This window comes from Somniosus microcephalus, chromosome 9, assembly GCF_052327205.1.
Source record: "Somniosus microcephalus isolate GS21.2 chromosome 9, FLI_Smic_1.0, whole genome shotgun sequence".
Classification (NCBI taxonomy): Eukaryota; Metazoa; Chordata; class Chondrichthyes; order Squaliformes; family Somniosidae; genus Somniosus; species Somniosus microcephalus.
The window spans coordinates 95,560,823-95,587,907 of record NC_140995.1 but is presented as its reverse complement, the minus strand read 5'-3'; the positions used below and the strand labels follow the sequence as shown (position 1 = coordinate 95,587,907).

Below are 27,085 nucleotides of genomic sequence, written 5' to 3'. Positions count from 1 at the left end.
GGTGGGACAGGGAGGGAAAGAGTGAGGGGGTGGGACAGGGAGGGACAGCTTACCTTCTGCCTTCCTTCGCAGTGGTCCATCGGGCCACCTCCCCCCCCAGTCGCTCTCTCTCTTCCCCCGCAGTCGCTCTCTCTCTTCCCCCCCAGTCGCTCTCTCTCTTCCCCCGCAGTCGCTCTCTCTCTTCCCCCCCAGTCGCTCTCTCTCTTCCCCCCCAGTCGCTCTCTCTCTTCCCCCCCAGTCGCTCTCTCTCTTCACCCCAGTCGCTCTCTCTCTTCCCCCCCCCAGTCGCTCTCTCTCTCTCTTCCCCCACCCCTCCCAGTCGCTCTCTTTCTCTCTTCCCCCCCCCCGCCAGTCGCTCTCTTTCTCTCTTCCCCCACCCCCCCCAGTCGCTCTCTCTCTTCCAACAACAACATGCCCTCGAAAAAGCCTCGGCACCGCTGGGCACTCCAGCTAGTCTATCTATATCTTCTTATCTTATATATATATAAATCGGTCCTTCTGTCTGTTCCTCTGTCCTTCTGTCTGTCTGTCTGTCTGCACGTGTGTGTCTGGGCGGCTATGCGCTCGAAAGTTACAAGGCGTACCTACGCGTGCGTTACGTCGAAAGAAAGCTTACCTTTCCAATACGGTTTTAAGCGTATTTACGTTTCGGCCGGGCTAAAATCGCGCCCGCGGTATCCAAAAAACCTTAACATTCCGCTCATTAGCATCTCATTATCCGCTTATTAGCGACAGAGTGACCTCGAGCTTGACCAATCGTACGCCGGGTTGCTGGCGTGTGCCGCCGGGCCAATCGGTGCGTGTGTGGGCGGGCCTTATCGTTCTGAACCGAGGCGAGTCACCGCCATCTTGATTCCAAACTTTTCCTTTCTTTTTCCCGCTTTCTGCATCTTTAAAAAAAACGTTGCTTTTAAAACACATATTGTTTTTTAAAAAAATGATTTAGAAAGTCATTAACTTATCTAATCTCATTAATTTTCCTACCTTTCCCCGTTTTTCCAGGTAGGCCTCGAAGCCTCGGCCTCTCCTCCGCACCCACGCCCGAGCTAGGCACCTCCCGGCCCCACTCGAAGGCTGGAGGGGCGGGCCTCAGCCCAGCGCCGCTACCTTACTAAAGGGTGCGCGCGCAGCAGGAGCAGCTGAGACGCGGCGTCTCTCTGGCTCGGCCGGGGGGCGGGGCTTGGTGAGCGTCAAGGGTTACCCTGGCAACCGGGCCCGCCGGCCGTCTCGCACAGCTGCAATCTTGAAGCCAGCTCGGGAGGCCGGTGCTCGGAAGATCGCGCCTCCGGAGTTCGGGCGGGGTGGGGCTCGGAGAGCGCGTCTCACGGGACTGTGGGGCAGGCGGGCGGGGCTCGGAGAGCGGGGCTTTCGGGGGGGCGGGGCTCTCGGGAGTGCGGGGCGGGGCAGGGCGGGGTGGGGCTCGGAGAGCGGGGCTCTCGGGACTGCGGGGCGGGCGGGGCTCGGAGAGCGGGGCTCTCGGGAGTGGAGTGCGGGGCGGGGCGATGCGGCCGGTGCTCGGGAGGACGGGGGCTCGGAAGGGGAGGAAGGGTTACCCTGCCAACCGGGCGTGGCCGTCTCTCAGCCTCAAGCCGGCTCACGCCTGTTCTCGGGGCTTGGCTCCATTTGCGGCCGCGGGCCACTCGCCCTCTCTCTCCTTCCCTCTGTCTCTCTCCCCCCCTCCGCCCCCCTCCTCCCCCCCTCCTCCCCGCCTCCCCTCCCCTCCCCCCGCCCCTCCCCGTCTCTGCCCTCTCCCTCCCCGCCCTCTCTTCACCCCAGTTGCTCTCTCTCTTCCCCCCAGTCGCTCTCTCTCTTCCCCCCAGTCGCTCTCTCTCTTCCCCCCCAGACGCTCTCTCTCTCTCTTCCAACAACAACATGCCCTCGAAAAAGCCTCGGCACCGCCGGGCACTCCAGCTAGTCTATATATATAAACCAATCGATCTGTCTGTCTATCTGTCTGTCTGTCTGTCCTCGGGTGTGCGTCTGTCCGGCTATGCGCTCGAAAGTTATAGAGCGTACCTACGCGTGCGTTACCTCCGAAGAAAGCTTACGATTCTGGGACGGTCGTAAGCGTATTTACTTTTCGGTCGGACGAAAATTGTTCGCGCCTTATGCAAAAAACCTTCAAAATTAAACTCATTATCTGCTACTTAGCATTGATTGACTGACGTCAAGTTTCGACCAATCCTGTGCCGTCACGATTAACCAACCCTACAGTACAGTCCCCTGATGGTTGGCCAATCGGTGCGTGTGTGTGTGTGGGCGGGACTAATCGTTTTCATCTCAGGGATGTGGCAGCCATTGCCTCAAGCTAAAAACACCATTTACTTCCAGCTCAAAATCTGCTGATGCAGCTTCCAAAAAGTTAGTATCTCTTATGTTATTTTTAAAAGATTTACCAAAAACGTTTTATAAGTACTTTCACTTTCATCTTTGAAGGTATTAAAAGGTAGAAATGTTGCCCGGCAGCAGATTCACAAAGGGACAGAGAGACAGGGCCCAAAATCCTGGGACTCGATTTAAAATGTTGCCCGGCAGCAGATTCACAGAGGGACAGACAGACAGGGCCTGAAAGCCTGGTACTCGATTTAAAATGTTGCCCGGCAGCAGATTGAGAGAGGGACACAGAGACGGGGCCCAAAAGCCTGGGACTCGATTTAAAATGTTGCCCGGCAGCAGATTCACAGACGGACACAGAGAGGCCCCAAAGCCTGGCACTCGATTTAAACCGCCCGGCCCAAAACAGCCCTGGCAAAGCCGGGCTCCCCCAGCTAGTGTTATATAAAATTATGGAATTGGCCTAAGACAAATCTAAATACCTCAATAATTGCCCAGGCTACCTTTTTTGCATTTTGCATGTCATTATTGAAGGAAACCTTATCTAATAGTGACTTCACTCTGAGACAGGACCAGAATATGAGTAAGACCAACTCACTAATTACACAGTTTGTAACACAGAAAAGGTCAATCCTAATAAGGGAAATCTTCCAGTTAAGTACGTGGACAGTTATTTCCACTGGGCATCTTGTGACCAATGTTCCGGTTAAGCTGTGCAAGCCGCTCAGTGGCTTTTAAATGGAAAAACCATGCATGCGCAAAAATTTGCGTGGACCACGCAGCTCATTAAAGGGGCCACGCACACAAAACAAAATTAGTGGGAACATTGCTTGTGTCCTATTGCAATTTTTGATTGTTCATCTGCATGGAAGACATTACCCATTCCACAAAAATGAGCCTCAAATTCCCTGAGCTTTGAGATATAACAACTATCGTATATAGTAAACATGCAAGATCAATTACCATTAAATTACCATTCCACAGAAGAGGGCCCTGAAATTCCACCACCCTTCTGACATACTCCCACCATAGGTTTGGCGGCAGTGTGGTGATGTGCTGAGAATTAGGCTGGGACCTGGATATACTAGATCCCAGCCTTCCCTGCCAGTTTCCACAGGACTTTGTTTGGTATGCCTGGTGAAAAGAAATGAACTGACTGCAGCAGGGGCATAAGTAGGGCTCCCTAGGAGGTCGAGGCCTGGATTGTGGCCTTGCCCTTGAAGAAATTATTTTCTTTTATGATTTTATTGGCCCCCTTATAAAGGGGGCTGATGGGCAACCTTGTGGCATGGTTCCAGGAGTAAAGGAAGCTATAAATTATGCTCCTGAAAACTGGGAGGATGAGTTGCAAGGGATAGTGTGCTGTGGTTGATGTTCAGGCGTACGATTGGTGCAGAGTTTTGGACGATCTACTGCACTAGATCTAAAGGTATGGGATGTCGACACTGAATACAAAGAATGTTCTATTCTGCCACAGCCCCAACCCACACACACCACCATTCATTCCTCATCTTGGTAAGCGCTATATTCACAAAATGATAAGCAGGGGAGCAGTTTGAGTTTAGTCTGGTGCAGTGATTTGTAGGGGACAGGAGCACTCAATTCACAAAGCCGTACAGCTTTGTTTCTGTGATTTCAGGAATTGCAGCAGCAACAATGTGCCACCTTGACAAAGATTCACAGCTCTCCGAGCAGCAACTGAGGGTTGCATTTGATGGGGATTCCTTTGTGCAGCAAGAAGACAGCGAGAAAAGTACGAAGACTTATGCGCTGACAGAGTTATCCCATGATCGCGATTCCAAGTCAGCAACACAGGTATGGTTCACTATTAAACCAGAAGTTCTTAGTCAATGTAGCATTTGGATGATTGACATAAAACAGGAGCATTTATAATTTGTGGCATTTTAAATTGCACAATATTTTAACGGGCTGACCTTATGAGTACTGGCAGAGGGCCTTTCTTACACAACGCAAGGAAATCACAGATAGGCTATGCATGATTTTCTGTCCGTATTAATGGAAAGTCACAGTTTCCCATTAGAAGCGTAAACTGAGAAAACTGAGTACCAAAGAACGAAACACAATTTCCATTATGAAAGAGATTATTTGTATAGGATTTTCTATACTTGCACACCAAGGAATGTAACAGTACATATCTAGATTGTAGCATGACTGACTTAGCCAGACAAAAAAAAAATCTGCACTAATACCTCATCAATACAGCAAGTTGCTGAGAACATGTTGAGACAAGAACATTTTTTATACTTTGGGTATTGTGGCTATGTTATCAGTGCACAGCAGTTTATATATCACATTAGTTACAACAGCCTTGAAGTAACGCCATGGGATAATAGCTGAATGCTTAACGTATTTGAAGTTCCCCCTCTGTACTATTTTAGTGGAGCCCATTGTAAATAATGTTTCTGCTAATATAGCGGAAAGACCAATTCCTTATGCTCATATCCCATGGCAGGATTTGAAGGCTAATGCATTTATAAACCATTGTAGGTGAACAACTGTGTTCTTACTGAGGGGACTGAGCACATGGTTTGATTATAGTGATCTCAGTGGTCATTGAGATCGGAATGATTTTTTTATAATCAGTCATGAGGGTGGATGGTTAGCTAAATTTTATATCTAATTATTAATTAGATCAGAAATTGAACTGACCTCCAAGTCTAAATTTTAGGAACCATTTCAAAAACTAAGCAGCAAATTGTCTAATTCAAGGGATATTGAGCAAATGCCAAGGCATTTGTCATAAATGTTAATTTTTCTTTCAATTTTCATTTTTTTCCTTTCCTTTCCATTCACTGTTGAGCATTTTTATTTGTTAGTATTTTCTACCTTTTTATCAAACCATGAACCTCCTGACTTGCTTTGATTTGGCCTCTAGAGCAAGCTATGCTTTTCACAGGCTTCCAACACATAATCACTCAATTATTTATTAGATGATAAGTTCTATTCCTTTAAACCTATTTGCCTTAATTATTGTGTATATGTGTGTGAGCATCTCTTTTTTTTCTGTTCTGTCTCTCTTCTATGCATTTTGGTTTGTTTCTTCCTTTATTACCTGTCACCACTCTGTTTCTCTTACTCACATACACGCATGAGGACAACAAATGGGACCCGAAGATGGCAGCATTTTAACACGGCACTTTGAAGCAGAAGCATAGGAGCTTTTGAAGGATTCTTATTTGGCTGTATTTTTGAAATCTATTTGAAATTTAAAATAAAGTAACTATCAATTTGCTAATGGTTACTCATGTCATGAATGAACAGGTGATCCAGGTTAAGATTTGGTTTGGTCTCAAGGAAGGAACAGTCCCCTTAGCAAGTTGGAATAGTGAAAACATTTTCCCCTGTCCTCGTTCATCCTCTATGAGCTGTAATAGTGCCGCTGAAGATAAGGGGCTGTATTTTACCAGCCCTGAGGAGGCGGGTTTGGAGGTGGGACTGCTGCATAAATGGGAAAAATTGGGAGTGTGTCCCCACACCGCTCCCAACCCGCCTCCGAACCATCTTCCCGGGAGGCGGGTCCCCGACTCGCGCAGGGACCCATCTCCTAGCGGCGGGAAGGGGATTAGAGCCAATTAACTGCCTGTTAAAAGGCAGTTAACAGGCAGTTAAGAGGCTTTTCCCCATTTTCAGCCTGCTGATGCGGCCTTCCCGACGGCGGGAAACCCCGCCAGGGTCAGTGAGGCGAGCTGTGGGTCTGCTGCAGTGTAAGTGTGCAAATAACAGCTGCAGAGGTAGCGTGATGGGTGCAATTGTGCACAGGTAAGTATGACAGGTGAGAGAATGTAGTGAGAAATATTTTTATTCTGTTTATATGTATCTGCAGGTGACAAGATTTGATGTTTCTGTGAAGCCTCATCTGATCGGAAGAATTGACAGATGGCTTCTGCAATCTCACATGCAGCTGCCATCTGTTTTCTCCCAAGGAGAGAGTCATTGGTGAGCCTGAATGCAAGGGCTCACCTTTGGACAGTGATTGTTAGTGTTTGACAGCACCTCAATGCTGTCAAACACTGACAATTCATCTGTCAAAATATTATGGGGCCTGTCCCTTTAAGAAAACCGGCAGATGAAGCGTCATCTACTGACATCAGGGCGGGCTTAGCAAGGCCAATCAAGGGAAAATAGCGTCTATTCATCAGACGTCGCTGGGGGCGGGACTAGAACCCGGAAGGCAGCAGTCCCGCCCCCAACTCATCTCGGCAGGTAAAATCCAGCCCTGGTCTCAGCACCATGTGGAGAAATTTTGTTTTTCTCTTATTAGGATAGCCATAGATTCCACAAGGAAATGAAAGAGAAAATAGACAAGATGCTGGCTATTACTTTTAAGGGATTTACCTGCTCACTGGAGAAGAGTATATGTTATCTCAACATTGAAAAAGGAGCAAAACAGAACTAAGAATTATGAACCAGTTAGCCTTACATTTGTGTTGGGGTTAAAGCTTGAGAGTATTTATGCAGGATGCTCTCAATTTTTATCTAGAATCATAGAATAGTTACAGCACAGAAGGAGGCCATTCGGCCCATCGAGCCTGTGCCGCTCTCTGCAAGAGCACTTCAGCTAGTCCCACTCCCCCGCCCTTTCCCCATAGCCCTGCAAATTTTTTTCCAGCAGGTACTTATCCAATTTCCTTTTGAAAGCCACGATTGAGTCTGCTTTCACCACCCTTTCAGGCAGTGCATTCCAGATCTTAACCACTCGCTGCGATCCTTCTCTGACAATAAATCTATACAGTACATTCCAAAGGAGGTACAACCAGTTTATTTTATATTTACTTCCCCGCTTGCTAGGGTGTGTATCACCTTCTTCCTAATCTTGCACTCCTAAATGCTACCGATCAGAAAATACAGCCCATTATCTGAAGTGTAGTTGAACTAAATGATCTGATGAGTTTTAATTCAGGAATATTGTTCAGGTAAAGAGAAAAATTAATCATAGTGCAACCCAGACTTTGGGTAGTAAAATTAATAACTGAAAGAGGTAAAAAGGATATTGCACACATGGGAAATGCCTTTTACTGTTCCCAAAGCTCACAACCACTAGGTTTCTCCATGTGTCATGTCTGGATCTGTTGTAGACTAATAGGGATTGATTGCTGTGATAAGTCAACAACTCCATTATTGTTATATTATTGACTACTGTTTTGGTAGAAGGTGAACTAGATGGACTTTGGGCCTAGAAATTGGATAAAGCCTGAAAACGGGCAGCGTCATGGGCGAGCGCTATTTGCCTGCGCCCGTTCAAAGTGGGGCAAGCAGCACGCAAAATTTGTGCTGCCTGCTCATTTACATGATTGCAGCGCTGATCTCAGCATTCAAGGTGCTGCTGATTCACGATAGCAAAATACTGCAGATGTTGGAAATCCGAAATAACAACAGAAAATGCTGGAAAAACTCAGCAGGTCAGGCAACATCCGTGGAGAGAAAGTTGAGTTGACGTTTCGGGTTGAACCCTTCTTCAAAACTGCTGATTCACTTAGCACTCAACAGCGGGGCCAATATCGGGTGCGGTCTACAGGCCAATAAAGTATTGCCTAGGCTTTCTCCACTACTTAAGGGGAGATGCTTTGATGCAGAAGCACTGCATTGTCTGTCGAAAGGAAACCATAGTCCAACACCCGAGAGAAAGGGCTAGACGATTTTCTGATGCAGCACTGGAGGCCTTGGTCCTGGGGGTGCAACAACACTGTGATGTCCTCTACCTGCAAGGGGGTGGGGGTACAACAGGCCTTCAAAGATAACCACAAGAAGGATCTGGGAGGAGATCGCTCAATCTGTCTCCGGTACCTGGATCCAGTGCTGCAAAAAGTTTAATGACCTCACACGACTGCTCAAGGGTGATCTTTAAGGAGGAGATGTTCCAAGTACAGGCTAGATACATTCCAACAAGAGGGAAGGGTAAGGGAACCAAAGCAAGGGCTCCTTGGATGACGAGGGAGCTAGAGAAGATGATGAAACAAAAAAAGAGGGTGTATGATGCATGTCAGGTGAATTCTTCAAGGAAGAACCAGACCAAATACAATAAGTTGAGAGGGGAAGTGAAGATGAAAATAAGATTGGCAAAGAGAGAATATGAGAGTAGAATGGCGGTTAACATAAAAGGGAACCCAAAAATCTTCTACCGGTATGTAAACAGTAAGCTGGGTCAGGGGGTGCCTACCTGCGGCCGGGGCGGCGCTAGTTAAAGGGGAGGTGGCGGACCAGTCATTTTTGCTGCTGGTCGCCTGCCAGCACCTGCCCCCATTGCTGTCCCCGGCCCCCGTGAAGCCCCCCCCCCCCCGCGGGGTGCCAGCTGCTCTCCGTGAGCCCGGCACTCCTCTTGAGTGCCAGGCTCCTTTGCTGGCACTCCCAATCCCTGGTGGCCCAGCTGGGCGCTGGGATGTGTTGCGACAGGCCCCTCTCCTTTAACAAGGGAAGGAAGGCCTGCAGTACCGTGGCGCGACGTGCCGCAGCATGACATAGCGCCACGATATTGGGTCGCAGTGCCCCAAGAGGGATGCCGTGCGCTTCCAGTAGCGCCCCTCCTCCCTCTCGGGGCGCTACCTGGGAAAATGGCCGCGGGGGCACTAACTTTCTCGGGGCGCTAAGCGAAGGTAGCGCCCCCAAGGGTGCTACCCAATTTTTACCCCTATGACTCTGAGGTAAATGGTGAAGTGGTCAGGGAATGCATCAGCAAATGCCATATCCCATAAACTGCAGCACAAGCCTCACACACTGCTCAATGCACCACACCCCCATCACTCACCTATCAGCAATCTCTAGCTACCACTGCTCATACCTCACAATCATAGCTTCACTTCACCATCACACACTTACCACTGCTGCAACACTCACACCCACATCTCACAACTTGCACACAATGTCAGATATTCACCATGGCAGGCACATCACCCAAAAACACTGCACCACACTCACTGACACACTTCCCTTTCTCTTGCAGGCCATGTTGGCGCATAACTGGAGAGAGCACCAGCAGGCAGGTGGAGGCCAAGCAAGAATTGACAACCTGATGGACCTGGAGGAAGCAGTGCTGGACATTATTGGAGGGGCAGTGGCATAGTCCGTGGCAAGCGGAGAAGTGGAAAGCATTGCTGATGATGACGGTTGGGGAAACACTGTGTGTATGTAGATAAACCTGTATAATCCCCTTTTAACTGCTGTATTCCCCTCCCCCCGCAAGACAGTTGCAAGCTGAGAGGAATAAGGCATGTTCAGACTTGCCTGCTGCTGAGAGAAGGAAAACCAATCAGGTTCCAGCAGGTGACCAATCCGTGAGTCATCACAGGCTCGCGGGCTTTACGAATTCAGTACTGTATTGTGAGAGTTGGAGTAAAGACCTATTTCTTGTAGCTCGCTGTGTTGCCTATTTCTTTACGCGGGAGACTGTAGTCTCCCACAACGGTATGCTCATACCTATTCCTTCTTCTCACATTACACTTCACCCTCATCCCACAAGCGTTTCTCACTTACAAACTGCTGATGGCGTATGCATGGACATCTTCCTTCCGCCCCCTCCTCTGCCCTCCCCTCACCACAACCCGACTCTTGTGCCTTTCTTGTTTCAGATACCCAAGAACTCCAACCTGGACAGCCTGTCCCTGAAGTTCTGGAGGAGAGTGAAGGAGGAGAAGAAGACACATAGGCATTGCATCTGACACTCGCAGACACCAGCTCAGAAAATGGCTGTGTGTGAAATTTAGAGAGTAGTATAGAGGTGGAATCTGCACGTGGTGAATCACCGGGCACGAGTGCGCTGCAGCCAGGGCAGGGGGAAAGGGTAGCTCAGGTGCCAGCTCCCCAGAGGGCGAGGTCGCACACGAGTTCTGCTCCACAGGACTCAGATGATGGCCTTGATGGGGCGGCCTTCAGAAAAAGGGTGATGGGCATGTGCACAGAAATGCTTGGTGCAATGGAAAGCCTGCCAGAGAGCCTCTTGTCAGTGTCAAGGAGCATGGTGGAGTCCGGCTCCAACATTGCACAGGGTTTTGCGCAGAGCTTGGAGCCCATGATTTCCAGATAGAAGTGATGGGAAACGCTATGAGAGAACTTGTGGACTCAAACATGATGCTGGGTGTGATGGGCAACCACGCAGCTTCCATTGCAGCACAGGCGGAAGCGATTCAACGTTTCAGTGCTGCAGTGGAACCGCAGCCTGCTCTCCTGCAGGCTCAGCTTGCTACCTCGCAAGCTCAGGTTGCCACCTTCATGGCTGGGCTTACGAGTGTCGAAAGGGGCTTGCAGGGTATTGCAGCAGTCCAGCAATCTGTGCTCCAACAGATGGCTAGGAATGCTGAGGCGCTGCCCTGGAGGAGTGGCAGTGGCTCAGTGGAGCAAGAACCTGTTATCCTCTCTCAGGATGACAGCATTCCTACTCCCACCACTGCCAGCAGCCCATTCTGCTGCCGGCTATGCCGAGGTGGTGCAGTCTACAGCCAGGCCTTCTAGGTCTAGAGCTGCTCGAGGTCGTCTTGCAAGGCCATCTGCAGTCTCCCGCACTGAATGTCAGCAGCCTTCCACCAGCCACGCTGCAGCCACTGGGGGATCACTGTGTAGGAGCACTAGATTAAGAAAAGGCACACAAAAGAAAGACACTAAGGGAATGGACAAAGTTGACTTTGCTCTTTTCATTTGAATTTGATAAATTTATAAATTATGTTTGGAATGTGTGTTTTGTGGTGGCTCTCATTTCAGCTTTGTGCCCAGAAGGACGCTGTTATGTTCTGTGACAGAGGGCTGGTATGATGGGGAAGTGGTGAGCAATGGGTTTCATTCACTGGAACCGGAGTCTGATGAGGCGCTCACGGAGAGCCCGTCCAGAACGGGGATTTGCAGGCCGTCTCTTCTCTTCCTCTTCCTCTTCCTCCTCCTCCTCCTCCTCCTCCTCCTCCTGAAGCTGTCCCAAAACCTATGGTGGCAATAGCTGCGGGTTCATGATGGCCAAGTTGTGGAGCATGCAACAGACCACCACGAAATGGGAGACATGCTCTGGCTGGAGGGGCTCCTCACAAATAGTCAAGGCAGCAGAACCGTTGCTGAAGCACCCGGATGGTCTGCTCTATCATTATATGAGTGCTGGCCATGTGTGGTGGGGTGGCGGAGGGGAGTCATCAGCCAGGTGTAGAGCAGATAGCCCTTGTCTCTGAGCAGCTACCCTCGAGTTTGACGTGGTGGCTGGAAGATTGCTGGCACACTGGACTGGCGTAGGATGAAGGCATCATGACTGCTGCCACGATAGCGGGCATTCACCAACATGATGCGCTGGGTGTGGTCGCACACCAACTGCACATTAAGTGAATGGTAGCCTTTGCGGTTACGGAACATGTCAGAATTGGTATACGGTGCCCGCATAGCCACGTGTGTGTAGTTGATGGCACCCTGCACCATGGGGAAGCCCGCTATCCTGGCAAAGTCACATGCGCGCTCGTCCTACTTCTCTCTGTTCAGAGAGAAGACAATTAATTCCCTTCTCCTGGAATAGAGAGCCTCTGTGACCTCCCGAATGCTGCACTAGATGGCAAAATGGGAGATGTTAGCTATGTCTCCTGCTCCAGACTGGAAGGATCTGATGGTATAAAATTGAGGGCCCCAATGATCTTGAGGGCCACTGGGAGAGCCGCCATCGCCCTGCTTTGAGGCTACAGGTCTGGTTGCAGGAGACGGCAGAATTCTATGACCACCTCCTTGGTGAAGCGCACTGCTCCTCGCTTAAGTGCAGGTAGGAGAAGTGCTCTCGGAAGACTCTAAGTGGGTAAGGCCTCCTGTTGAGAGCCCTCTGGCCCCTCCTCCTCCTCCATCTGCGAGCCTTTTGACCTCTTATTCACTGCCTCTGCTCCATCTCTCTATCATACTTGAGCGCAAGGGGACTACGAGTAGAACCCCATGACAGGGAGCAAGTGGTGTGAGCAGAGGCCTTTAAATGAGAAGCAAGGCTTTCTCCACTTGCAGCAACACTCCCTGTCACCTCAGCAACGTTGAAGAACTTTAGAAAGCTCCAAACAGTTGCACAAATTTAGACAGAGCCAGTAGAAATGAAAAAGCAAGTCAGCTGCAAGTTATTGATGATCCCTTTAAATAGCACTGCTGGAGGGTCCTTCCAGCTGCTGATCGCAAGTTCAGTTAGTTGTGATTAGGAGATGGCGTTAAACGGCACAACAATGTCCAAAATGACAATCTGTGTGTCAAATCAGCGTTGCACACTCATTTGACGTCATGATCTGCCTCATCTAAATATGTGTAATGAGCACAGGCAACGGCAGTGCTACCAACCTCCCAAAATGGCAGCCGCCGCAGGACCCGCCAGAAGCGGGCAGAAGCGAGGCAGCCGCCATTTTTTCAGCAAAAAAGGCCTTAATGCCCGGTGTTAACCCCCTGAATTTCGTGGCCTTGATCTTTTTTCATCTAGCAATTCCTATGTTCCTGTATTTTGAACATCCAGGAAGGATTTCAAATACAGCCTTAACAATGCCCACAAACTATAAGAAATCTGCATTATTTTATACAATAAAAGTGAGAATAATTTGTTTTAAAGTTATTAGTTAATCTATGTGTTTTTGAAAATTTTTGCTTATGAATAACAAGCAAAATTTTCAAAAACATTTTCTTGCTCCTGGCACGTCCCACTGATGTCAGCTCCAGTCACCAGTGTACACTCATCACAATTTTATTCACTTCAGCCCAAAGTCCATGTAGATGAGAGCTTGATGGAGAAAGAAGAACCAGAACATGAGGCACTGCTGATATTTGGATATCTCTCTGTTGTAGGCCTAGAAGTCAGGGGTGACCAAACAGTGGGCTGGATTTTCATTCAGAAGTCGGGTTGGAGGCGGGACTACAACTTTCAGGGTTGTAGTCCTGCCTCCATCGAGATGCGGCCAATCCATTCGATTTTAACTTGATTGACCTTGTTGAGCCCGCCCAGCAGGCGCAGTAGGCCAATTAAGGGCCACCCGGCAACAGGTGACGTCACAGACTGAAATTTCATCTGTCAAGATGTTTTGACAGATGAAATATCTGTTTCACAGCTGTTTGAAGCTGCCAAACACTGACAATCTTACTTCTAACCTGAGTCCTTCTCCACAGACTTAGTTAGAAATCTCTCCTGCACAGAAAGCTGAAGGCTGTCACTTTTGACAGTTCGCAGCCATTCTGCTTTCTGTGCTGATGAGATGAGGGACTCCCCGAACCTAAAGGAAGGAAAGCTGAAAAGGTAAGAAAAGGTATGTAAAACTTCTTTAATCACTTTAGACACACCAAACACACTTACCTTTGCACTCATGCACACATCACTCACCTGAACACTGACATCTCGACCCCTCCAAGCCCTTCAACCCGACGGCCCGACTCCTCCAACTTGGCGTGGTTTGGAGCCGTCGGGATTCCCACAGTTCAAGCTTAAAAATAGGGATTAGGCTAAAAACTGCCTGTTAACTACCTGTTAACAGGCAATTAATTGGCACTAATCCCTTCCCGCCTCGGGTAGGCGGGTCCCAGTGCGGGGTGGGTACCCGCCTTCTTTGAAACTGGCATGGAGGCGAAAATCGAGCCCATTATCTCTTTATGGTACACTCACTAACTTACCATGGAATCCTTTGGGTTGCATACAAAAAGTCTGCTGCTGTGAAGACCAACACCATCACCATGAACTTACTGAGGCAGGTACAGGGATTATTGTCTTTTTCACACTCTTTTGATGCTTTAGCACTTTTCTCTCCCACATCTATGCCACATTCGTCCCTCCGTCCCCACATTCAAGTTGGTCATTTTTATACCCTTTCCTCCCTAGGTCAAGGTGGCATGCTTGACACCTTCCTCCCAGTTCAAGCTGACAGTGTGGTAACTTCAAAGCTTCATTTGAATAATATGATGTGCTTCAGATGTTGGAAACACCAGACATTGGAAGATCACCAGTTATGGGATGGGAAGTAGTGCCGCTGCAGAATTTGAGTGTCAGCCTCGGCACAGCGGTTGTACTCTCGCTTCTGAGTCAGAAGGTTGTGGCGTTAAGGTCCATTCAGGAGCCTTGAGCACATAGTCTAGGCTGAACTTCAGTGCAGTATTGACAGAGTGCTGCACTGCTGGAGGTGCTGCCTTTCAGATTAGCCATTAAACTGAGGCCCCGTCTGCTCACTGGAGGTATACGTAAAAGATCCCATCGCACTATTTGAAGCAGAGATGGGGAGTTCTCTCGGTGTCCTGGTGCCTCACCAGCATCACCAAAAGAGATTGTATGGCCATTTATCTTATTGTTTGTGGGACCTTGCTTGTGCAAATTGGCTGTCACATTTTGGACATCCTGAGAATGTGAAAGATCCTAAATAAAGGCAAGGCTTTTCACCTTTCTTAAATGCCTGCAGCAGCTTAAAGTTGTGGGTATTAGCAGAAAACCTTTTGCTAGTGATTACAAATATCTGCTTCATATAATGTTTCAAAATGTCTAGTACAGGACAAAATCATGTACCTCCCCCCCCCCCCCCCCCACTATTTCTATTTGCCTGTTTGCCTGTGCAGATCTGGAATACTCCTGCAGGAGGTGAGGGGCGCAAGGCCCTTTTTGGAATGGAGATACAGAGGACACCAAAGCAAGCAGCTCAGCTGGAAGAGATAGGTGGTCGAGGCAATCAGTGCAAACTCCACAAGTCACTCACTGCTATTCAGTACAAAAAGAATTTTAATGACCTTATCAGATTAAATAAGTTGAGAAATCAGCTACACTTTTTAAAAATGCCTTTTACTAAGCAGGTTTGTTACAATGACCTTATAATCTATTAAAGTGATTCTTAGAACATTTAAGTTGACCATTTAGGACTGAGCTGAGGATACATTTCTTTACTCAGAGGGTTGTGAATCTTTGGAAGTCTCTACCCCAAAGCACTGTGGGTGCTCAGTCGTTGAGTATATTCAAGATTGAGGTTGATAGTTTTTTGGACTCTAAGCGAATCAAGGGATATGGGGCTCAGGCGGGAAAGTGGAGTTCAGGTTGAAGATCAGCCATGATCTTATTGAATGGTGGAGCAGGCTCGAGAGGCCATATGACCTACTCCTGCTCCTATTTCTCATGTTCTTATGATTCACTTGCAACCCATCAGTGCCCAGGAGGCAGCATAGTACTCTTTGCAGCCCCAGCCTTCACCTGCAATTGTTCCTTCACTCACATCCTTACATGCATGCATCTCATATTGCATGGAAACTAATTGCTCATTGCAATTATGGACTACATGTTGACACCTAGGTGTCACTCCATATTATGGTAACTGATGGCAGTTTGGCCCTTTTGGTTTTCTTTCTCTAAGGCAAGGCAGCCCTTAAAAGCAGAGACAAATCAGCCAGAGGTGACTAAGCTGAGATCACTAACTCCCTTTTAGGAGGAAGCCATACACATAGAAAGAGAAAGAACCTCCATTCATATAGTGCTTTTCCCAAACTCAGGAGGTCCCAAAGTGCATCATGGCCAATTAATTGCCAATTTGCGCACAGCAAGGTTCCACAAACAGCATTAAGAGAAGTGACCAATTAAACTGTTTTAGTGACGTTGGTTGAGGGATAAATGTTGGCCAGGACACCGGGCTAACTCCCCAGCTCTTGTTTCAATAGTGCCGTGGGACCTTTTATGTCCATCTGAGAGGCCAAGGGGGCCCTCGGTTTAACATCTCATCTGAAAGACGACACCTCTGATAGTGCAGCATCCGCATAGTACTACACGGGAGTGTTGGCCGAGATTATCTGCTCAAGCCCCTGGAGTGGGGTTCTGGATCTGTACCTAATTTCCCATCCCTGTCCACTCAACAGCTGCCTAGAAATAGGGTGGTAAGAAGAGGAAATTCCATGCTATTCCATCTGCAGACCACAGATTTGTGAATTAGCTGATCATTATTTACAACGGTTTAGTTTAAGAATATAATGGCCCAGAAATTCGGGTCTCCACTGGTGAGTATGCACGGGGTACTCATCCGTAGGCCCGATGGAAGTGCCGGTTTCCTGCATGCACTGCGCATGCACGGGAAACCGGGAGGGTAAGCCTGCAGAATTTAGAAATGTAAAAAGCAGGCATAAGGCCTGCTTTTTACAAGGTAAGTGGTGAATTAATTAAAATTAAAACATTTTTTCCACAGGTTTATTATTTTTAAATACTTTAAAGCAAGGTAAGTTTATTTTTAGCCCCGTTAGAAAATAAAATTATTTTTTTCAAAAATTTAAATTATTGTTTAAAATAGTTATTTCATGTAATTTATAGTTTATTTTTAAAATGTGATATTTTAAAAAATGTATTTGAAGAATTAGTGCTATTTTGGGGCCGTAGTATTTATAAGTCTTGACAGCACTTTCTGTCAGACTTATGAATGGAGCATTCCCTGCTCCGATTGGCTCCCCATGGCCCACGTGATCCCAGGGGACGCATCGAACTAACTGCGCTCCTGGGATATGCAAGCACTGCGCGCCGGCAGCTGGACCAGGCCCCGGATCAGAATTCAACGGGAGCCCAGAGCTCAACGGCCGGCGCGCAAGGTAAGTGCAGATCGGGGGCTTGCACCCGCAGGAAGCCCCTGACCCGAATTTCTGGGCCATTATGATCTTCACTACCTAGACTGAGTAAAAACCAACACTAGGGGGAGTAGAGACTAACAACTTAATTTACCTCAGCAAAGCTCAGGCTTAAGAACCCAGCTTGAATAAAAATACTTCAAAATTGTTTTATCTGAAGATATGGAAGGGTTCAACACTAGTGAATTCCCAAAAACATTTCTGCCTGAAGTGTTGAATCTAGCAGGAGACTGTCTATTCATTGATATTGACCTTATTTGGCGTTATTTTGAATGGTGGTGGTGTGAGGAAGGCGGAGAGGAAAGTATTGTACTGTAGATACATGAAGAGACAACTTCAGGATACTATATTACTCTGTGTAACCAAAAATCCATATGAAGAGGTGGAGCTCCTGGGTACTTTTTTTCATCCATTCATCTAGCTCTCTCAGCAATGGAAGATTAGTAGATTTAAAGGAGAAGAAAATGTTGGACAGGAGTTCTTTCTGTACAAATTATTAACCCATCTTTTTCATCAAGGACAGAAATTGCAACAGCCTGTATTTTTCTCTGTGGCGTTTTTCATTGATGCAACACTTCCAGTTACTGGTATGATCCCATCTGGCCACGTCGTATATACCAATGTTTTAATCAGTATCATATGTAGGACTGCTCCCAGAGCAGTTAGTGCTCGCTATTGGTCTCTGGAAGGGAGAATGGGAAACTGCACTGTTGCAGTAGCTTAAAGGGGCAAGCTCTACCTTTGTGGAGATTTTAGTCCTAAATAAAGGAAAGGATGTAGCAGTTATTTGGCACAGAGGGAAGGAGGCCAACCAAAGGAATGGCCCAGGTACCGAGGAAGGAGGTGGTTTTGGCAATCATTGTCATCACCACTAATCCTCATATGGTAACTCAGTGCTGGGAGATGTTCAATAACATAACCAAAGTAAGAGGAGTCAGTTACACCTGTAACAGTGCAATCTAAGAAGCATGTGTTACATTTGCAACCACATTACCCTCATATCAATGATTTAGACTTTAATGTAGGGGGCATGATTAAGAAGTTTGCAGATAATACAAAAATTGGCTGTGTGGTTGATAGTGAGGAAGAAAGCTGTAGACTGCAGGAAGATATCAATGGACTGGTCAGGTGGGCAGAAAAGTGGCAAATGGAATTCAATCTGGAGAAGTGTGAGGTAATGCATATGGGGAGGGCTAACAAGGCAAGGGAATACACAATAAATGGTAGGATACTGAGAAGTGTAGAGGAACAGAGAGACCTTGGAGTGCAGGACAGGTAGATAAGGTGATTAAGAAGGCGTGCAGGATACTTTCCTTTGTTAGCCGAGGCATAGAATATAATAGCAGGGAGATTATGCTTGAACTGTATAAAACAGTAGTTAGGCATCAGCTAGAGTACTGCGTACAGTTCTGGTCACTACATTACAGGAAAGATGTGATTGCACTAGAGAGGGTACAGAGGAGATTTATGAGGATATTGCCAGGACTGGAGAATTTTAGCTATGAGGAAAGATTGGATAGGCTGAGGTTGTTTTCTTTGGAACAGAGGAGGCTGAGGGGAAATTTAATTGAGGTGTATAAAATTATGAGGGGCCTAGATAGAGTGGAAAGGAAGGACCTATTTCCCTTAGCAGAGAGGTCAATAACCAGGGGGCATAGATTTAAAGTAGTTAGTAGAAGGATTAGAGGGGAGTTGAGGAGAACTTTTTTCACCCAGAGGGTGGTGAGGGTCTGGAACTCGCAGCCTGAAAGGGTGGTAGAGGCAGAAACCCTCATCGTATTTAAAAAGTTATTGGATATGCACTTGAAGTGCCGTAACCTACAAGGCTACGGACCAAGAGCTTGAAAGTGGGATTGTGCTGGATAGCTCTTTTTCGGCCGGCACAGACACTATGGGCCGAATGGCCTCCTTCTGTATCAAAAATTTCTATGATACTATGATATGATTCTGTCAGACATGATCTACAATTTACCAGAAATTTGTCCTTGATGCCACAAGATCCTTAACATCCCCATCCTTGCCTTGCAAGTGTACCTTCTTTCACAGCCTAACATAAAGGGAAGCAGTAAAAGCATCCTATGATATGTAGTTGCATCTTTTCCACTTCTGTTATTGCCCCACCCAGAAATGCTAACTGACTGCTGCTTCATTCCATATGATGGCAAATGGCGAGCCTTCAGACAATATACTTTCTTCTTAAAGGAGAAAATGGCCCATAACTAGTATCAGAGAACAGCCACAGGTGGTGCTAACCCCAGCCTGTAGCTCCTCTCACTCCATATGAGGAGGAAGCCTGGGAAATCTTGGACAGGCAGACAGGAGAAGCAATGGAAAATAAGAAAGTAGGAAGGTACGTACCAGCCGTAGGTTGGTGATAACGTTCATCTTTTCATGTCTCTTCAGCACCTGCAACACATGTATATCTGTCATAATACATTGTGAATGCTTAAGGCCACACCTTGTACTGAAAAACTGTAGACATTGTTCTGCTCATCTGCTCCTGATGACCTCTCTTTTTGTGCTATCCTAGGTGTGCCACAGTAACAAGCAGAGGAAGAGCAGCAAGAGCAATCTGGTCCTTCTGTTTCAAGGGCTGACCAGGCCCTCTTTAGCACCCTTTTCACTCACTCTCACCCTCCCAAGCACCAGCGCAGAGAGACCCAGCCAGGGACTGAGTAGTGGTTAGCAAGCCTGAAAGTGCAACGAATGACATGCAAAGCACGAGTGACCTGGAGTGGGAAGATGAGGAGACAGCCATTGCAGACCTGAGGATCAGGAGATGTTTACCCTCAGTTAAGAAGCCTCAACATCCAGATCTAAGGTGTCATGCATTTAAAAGAAGAATGTGTGCAGAGCATCAAACATCTGTACAAAAATCTAAAGGGTGTCTCAGAAGTTGTTACAAATAGTGTTTGAGAAACCCACTGTTCGCATCTGCAGCACCATGATATGATGGATGTGTGTTCAGCACTGCAGTCAACCCTAAAGTGTGTGGCAACTCCAGAATGAGCTGTAGCACAGGCTTCCCCTGTCCACCATCAGAGAATGTAGTGGCAGTCACATCTTTCACCTGTATAAACTGTAGCTGCTGCCACAGATGCCTTGGGTACCAGATTGTGAGTGCTGGTTCTTTAGACTACAAGAGACTGGGGCTAGAATACAGTCAAACATCACTCAGAGCCTCAACGATCAGGATAGATTGATGCCATTCAGACAGCTCTCCTGCTGCTCAGTGGCCAACTGGATCCAGGGCCAAGTATTAGTGACCTGGCAGGTGTGTGCTCCCATGTTGATACTGTTAATGTGTGCCCTCTTTCCATCCCCCTCAAGTGCCTGCATGTCAGTCAGTGATTTGGGAAATCTTGCTTTTAGGCCTTTTTTCCTTAATTTGCATTGCACTTTTGTTCCCTTAAGAGTTGATTTAATTTTTGTTACCCTAACATTCAGGATAGTTTGAGTAAGCTAGGCACCAGCACCCCGTGGACAGCATGGCATTGCTTTGGCAATTCCTCTTGTCTGTATACAGCAGGTGAATGAGGTGTTGCCTGTCAGGCCAATGAATTTATAACCTTGCCAACTGATGTGGAACATCAACAGAAGAAGGCGCTTCACCTTTCAGAGAGGTCTCATTGTTGTAATCCATGTGGCAATATGGGCTCTATTCAACAACACGATTGCATTTATGAACAGGAAGTGGTTCCATTCTATAAACATGCAAGTTTTATGTGACCATCAGAATTGTGTCAAGCAGGTAGATGCCAGGTAACTGGAAGCTGTCACCTTGCATTCATCCAACATTTGTCTACAGTCCTGCCCTTGTTTCAAGGCCTTTCCACCTGCTGACTGGATCCTTAGAGATCATTTGGAGCCCCGGCTGATGACACCATTGTGGAATCCTAGAATATAATAAGGCACAAACCTTAATCTGGCTGAACAGATCGGCTGCCCATTCAGACGGGTTCTATATTTGCTGGATGATCTGCCCTGCCAGATTTTGGCCCAGGCAGTGAGGATGAAAATCTACCCCAAAGAGTCAAATGAAACACTTAATTAGCCTGCTCAAACTAGATTCTGCTGTCTGGATCAGTCCGGGAATTGAGAAGGAGACGGTTGTTACTGTACAGCCATAAAAAGGTATCAAAAATTGCCGCACTCTGTGTAATTTCTCTGTCTGGAGAGGAATATCATGGAGCAGGGACAATTGGAAGGATCATTGATGAACATGAAGGAAATGAGGCTGAGCCTCAGGATTTGCCAGTTCCACTTAGAGCATCAACATGGTTTGAAAATCCTCCAATGGATATGGGAGAATTAATTTTCTTAACACTTTGAAAGCCCCACCCCAACCCAACCATTTTTATATATGTTTCCCTTGAACTGTCATACCAGTCCCAGATAACATCTTGACATCATACTATACCTTACTCACCATGAATGCACATTCAGTCATATGCTGAAGCAGTAAGATCTAACAACACTAAGGAACTCCCAACATCAAGTTCAAGTACAAATATCCATAATTTGTTAATGAAAAGTAAGTGCTTCTTGTGTGGTCTTTGTACTTCTTCTCCCAGTGCTTCCCATTGGTGACAATGTAAGATGAGGTTTTGTTACTAATTTCTGAATGCTCCTTCTAAATGGGGGAAGGAAATAAGGAGGCTGCCTGCTGCCTTTCCCTGAGGGTTTCTTGGATTGGGGATGGTTCCTACATCTTTCAGCAGTGTCAGGAGATTTTCTTCCACCTGCAGACACTATTGTGCTATCATGGTAGCTGGCTGGAGCTGCTCACTTTCTGCTTTTTCATCAGCCCTTTGAGTGGGGTGGCTGGGTGGCATGGACAATGAGTTATCCTGAGAAACTCCTTCATCATCCCTGCATCCTCCGGTCAAACTAACATTGTTGACCAGTCCCTCTGCATGTTCGGCCGTCTGTGACCATAAAGCTGCTGTTGTGGAAGTCCTGTGCTATGGTTCTATCCTGATGAACGCCCAGCATAGAGAATCCAAGAAACAGCGGAGATTGGAATCCCTCCATATGGCCCTGCTTAGAAGGCCCAACACTACACAAAGGACTTCTATAAAGGAGAGCTCTCTGGAGATGCCACATGCTCCAGGGCTGACTGCAGTTCTGTGAAGCAGTCAAACAACACTACACAAATATAGGTAGTGTACTCCTCCATACTAGCCAACCTATGTAGCAAGGTTCTTTGCACACCCTCAGATGACTCAATGAAGTAATTTTCTTTGATGGATTCATGAGATGTGGGTGTCGCTGGCAAGGCCAGCATTTATTGTCCATCCCTAATTGTCCTTGAGAAGGTGGTGATGAGCTGCCTTCTTGAACCGCTGCAGTCCATGAGGTGAAGGTACTCCCACAGTGTTGTTAGGGAGGGAGTTCCAGGATTTGACCCAACGATGATGAAGGAACGGCGATATATCTCCAAGTCAGGATGGTATGTGGCTTGGAGGGGAACTTGGAGGTGATTGTGTTCCTACACACTGCAGCCATGATGCGCCGGTGGTGGAGAGAGTGAATGTTTAAGGTGGTGGATGAGGTGCCAATCAAGCGGGCTGCTTTGTCCTGGATGGTTTCGAGCTTCTTAAATGTTGTTGGAGTTGCACTCATCCAGGCAAGTGGAGAGTATTCATCACACTCCTGATTTGTGCCTTGTAGATAGTGGAAAGTTTTGAGGTGTCAGGAGGTGAGTCAATCACCACAGAACACCCAGCCTCTGACCTGGTCTTGTAGCCACAGTATTTATGTTCCTGGTCCAGTTAAGTTTCTGGTAAATGGTGACCCCCCAGGTTGTTGATGAGGGGATTCAGTGATGGTAATGTCATTGAATGTCAAACGGAGGTAGTTAGACTCTTGTTTGTCAGAGCTAGTCATTGCCTGGCACTTGTGTGGCGCAAATGTTACTTTCCACTTAATCAGCCCAAGCCTGAATGTTGTCCAGGTCTTGCTGCATGCGGGCACGGGCTGCTTCATTATCTGGGGAGTTGCGAATGGAACTGAACACTGTGCAGTCATCAGCAATCATCCCCACTTCAGACCTTATGTTGAAGGGAAGGTGATTGATGAAGCAGCTGCAGATGGTTGGACCTGGGACACTGGCCTGAGGAACTCCTGGAGCAATGTCCTGGGGCTAAGATGATTGGCCTCCAACCACTACAACCATCTTCCTTTGTGCTAGGTATGACTCCAGCTAGTGGAGAGTTTTCCCCCTGATTCCCATTGACTTCAATTTTACTAAGGCTCCTTGATGCCACACTCGGTCAAATGCTGCCTTGATGCCAAGGGCAGTCACTCTCACCTCACCTCTGGAATTCATCTCTTTTGTCCATGTTTGGACCAAGGCTGTAATGAGGTCTGGAGCCGAGTGATCCTGGTGGAACCCAAACTGAGCATCGGTGAGCAGGTTATTGGTGAGTAAGTGCCGCTTGATGGCACTGTCAACGACATCTTCCAACACTTTACTAATGATTGACAGTAGACTGATGGAACGGTAGTTGGTCGGATTGGATTTGTCCTTTTTTTGTGGACAGGATATATCTGGGCAATTTTCCACTTTGTCGGGTAGATGCCAGTGTTGCAGCTGTACTGGAACAGCTTGGCTAGAGGCACAGCTAGTTCTGGAGCACAAGTCTTCAGCACAAAAGCCTTTGCTATATCCAGTGCGTTCAGTCGTTTCTTGATATCATGTGGAGTGAATTGAATTGGCTGAAGACTGGCTTCTGTGATGGTGGGGACCTCAGGAGGAGGCGGAGATTGATCATCCACTCTGCACTTCTGGCTGAAGATGGTTGCGAACGCTTCAGCCTTGTCTTTTGAACTCACAAGCTGGGTTCTGCCAGGATATTCGTGGAGCCTCCTCCGCTTCTCTTTAATTGTCCACCACCATTCACAACTGAATGTGGCAGGACTGCAGAGCTTTGATCTGATCCGTTGATTGTGGGATTGCTTAACTCTGTCTATAGCATGCTGCTTCTGCTGTTTAGCATTTATGTAGTCCTGTGTTATAACTTCACCATGAGGTTGGCTCCTCATTTTTAGGTACACTTGGTGCTGCTCCTGGCATGCTCTTCTGCACTCTTCATTGAGCAGGGTCGGTCTCCTGGCTTGATGGTGCCCAAAGAACAAAGCTTCAGAGGCCCCTGATATATCGAGCAATCCCACCTCATTTCCGCCTGTACCTTTTCTGAATATTTAGATTTTCCTCTGCTGTTTTCTCAGTGACATCTGGGTAATTTAAAACCCCCAAGATAATATATTCTAGCCTTTGTACAGATCTCCCTCTGTGAAAACATTCCCCTCTTTATCCTTTCCTCCAGCTCAGGACATCTGTAACAACAATCTTCTTCCCTTTACTATCCTCAATGGTAATCCACACTGTCTCTTCTGTATCATTCTGTCTGTATATGTTGTCTCTCCTGTTACTTTGTTATGCCTGTCCCTTCTGTAGACTCTGGTATTTTAATCTCCCTGTTATATATCTTGCTTTATCTTGGATATTCCCATTGAAACATACTGTACTTTTCTTTTAGCAAATGTATTTTCAAGCCAGTTTTTTATGCTTCTAACTTTTCCTCTTTGTTTTATTTCTCCTTCCAATTTTTCCCTTTGTTCGTTTTTCTACAATTTTCATTTGTAAGTACTTTCCCTTGCAGTCCAGACGTCTCCCAGTAGTATTACTGCACTCCATACACTCATATTAAAAATAAGTGGGCTGGGCAATTTTCTATGTTGGCAGCTACTCTACCTACTTCTGCCTGGTTGAGATGCAGTCCAACATTTGTATATCACCCTTGTTCACCCTAAAATAGTCCCAGTTATCTATAAATCTAAGGGCTAATTTTCTGACTGTGTGCTCTCGATGGTGAACCTCATCAAATGTTCAAAAAATCCTGTGTTCGAATTTCCAAAAGGCACTGTGGGTGGGTGGGCGTCTTACAAGGAGCACAGATTTGAAAAATTATCCTTCTAATTCCTTCTGAGCGCTACCATATGGCTAAACACTCATTTCCTACCTATATTCTACTCAGGGACTCATTACCTTTATCAAAGACTGATGGTGCACATCCTTTGTCACATCCCTGCTTTCTATAATGACACCTGGGCTGGATACTCCCTAATGAGCTCCCAATCTTGCTTGCTTCTCGCCACCCACCAGCTGTTCCTCAGGCCATTGTACTCATCCACACTGATCCCTTGTATTTACACTTCAACCTCTCATGGATCACCAATCTTCACTATTCTTGGTCCTTGGGTTTCAGTCCTTCTGCACCTCCTTTTTCTGCTTTTCCACTGGATCTGCTGGTGGTTCTGCCAACACCTGAGGTCACTATAACACCTCTACTAGACCCCAGAATCAATCTCTGCTGGTTCCTGGTTAACATTATGCTCATATTCAGCTCTGACTCCATTAGACAACTTCCACCAGCTCCTCAGCTGGTACTCTGCTCCTCTAATAGCTTCTGGTCCAGCCCTCTTCACTACTGACTCTGAATCTGAACTTCGGTTGGTGGCTGACTCCACCTATCCAGAAGTGGATATCATCCCATCATAACCTCCTGGACCTCAGACTTTAATGTTGGACTGTTTCCTATTGTAACATCCCTGTCCTCTGTTTATGACCACCACATGACTTGCCTAATCTCTGCCATGCCTACGCAATCCAAAAGAAAATGTTGTGCCCATTCGCATGCACATTCTGGACCTGAGTCCATTATTTATTTTTTTATTTTCTGCCTCTCCCATTTATTTTCTCTGGTCTATCCTCCCCTTCCTATTGCTCGGCCATGGCACCTTTCATCTCTTCCCTCCCTCAAATCCCTATCCAACAACCTATGTCTGCTGCTTAGCCTTGATTCTTTCCTGCCATTGTCTTAGGCTTCAATTCTCCATGAATAAACACATAGCTTTCCTTTGTATCTCTTTCTGCATTCTCCAAAGGGCCCATCATGTCATTTATCACTGCCTCCTTAGGAGCAGTAAACCCAATTGCCTCATCCTCTCTCATTGACATTCCCACTCAGCGTGCCTGTGGGGGCTAACCTCGTCAACTTCCTTCCTGTCCTGCTCATCAGATCCCCAACTGCCCTTCTAGATACTGTCAATGGATTAAAAGTCACTGCTCCTCTCTCTGCATTTCCCTCCAGAATATCCATGCATTTGCGAACAAGACCACAGTCTCCCTGCCTGCTACACTTTCCACCTGTTCTGCCCAAACTGCCAAGGTGACAGTGAGACCTTTGTCACAGTGGCACACCTTGGCATCTCCCCTATCCTTCTTGCACCTTTTTTCCTTCAAGCACCTCACCCTGTTCCACCCCTCATCTTTCCTTTAAACTCCTCGTTGTCTACTACCCCAAAGCCCCACTCCAAGATTTTACCTGAGATATCCACCAACATTTCCTCCTTTAGCTTCTGCTTGGCAATTTCAATCTTCATCTCAACTCCCCTTGCTCCCTCTCCTCCAAATCCACTGTCCTCCCTCGACCTCTACTCCAGTCAACCTCTCCTACCCATATCCATAGCCATCATCCCAACCCTTCCACTGGCTCTGTGCTTTCAGACTGCTTGTCTGACATCCATTCTTGGATGAGCTATAATTTCCTCCAGCTAGCTAAGACCGAAGCCATCATCTTCTTCCCTGGCACAAACTCCATACCCTCATCATCATCCTGCGCAGCAACTGTCTCAGGCTGAACCAGACTGTTCACAACCTTAGCAACTCCTTCACTGAGCTTCTAACCCTATTTTCTCTCTATCAAAAAATTCTGCTACTCCCACCTCTGTAACCTCTGCCTCCTCCTCCAGCTCAGTCCATCTGCCAATGAAACCCGCATTCAGGCCTTTATTATCAACATACTTCATTAGTCCAAAGCCCTCCTGGCTAGTTTCCCATCCACCACTGTTTGTAAACCTCAGCTCATCCAAAAATACACTACCTGTACCCTATTCCTACCAAGCTCCACTTGTCCTTCCCTATGTCTGTAGCCTTATGTCACTGGTAACAACCCTCTCACCCCCAAACTCCCGTTCCTCAGACTCTGGACTCTTCTGCATTCCCCCTTCCATCCACCATTGGCTGCTATGATTTCAGTCACCTAGGCCTCATGCTCTGGAATTCCTTCCTTAAACTCCTCTGTTTCTCTGTATTCCTCTCCTCCTTTAAAACCACCCTTAAAAGCCA

The 27,085-nt window shown here is 47.1% G+C and overlaps 1 protein-coding gene across 1 annotated transcript in view; it reads left to right on the top strand.

Moving 5' to 3' along the window:
* The window catches only part of LOC147112545 (cytosolic 5'-nucleotidase 1A-like), a 154,217-nt gene that overhangs the window by 54,726 nt on the left and 72,406 nt on the right, over positions 1 to 27,085 (top strand). The window contains exon 5 of the mRNA XM_085996873.1: positions 3,974 to 4,149. Coding sequence (XP_085852999.1) covers positions 3,974 to 4,149 — 176 coding nt within the window. The remainder of the gene's footprint in view (positions 1 to 3,973; positions 4,150 to 27,085) is intronic.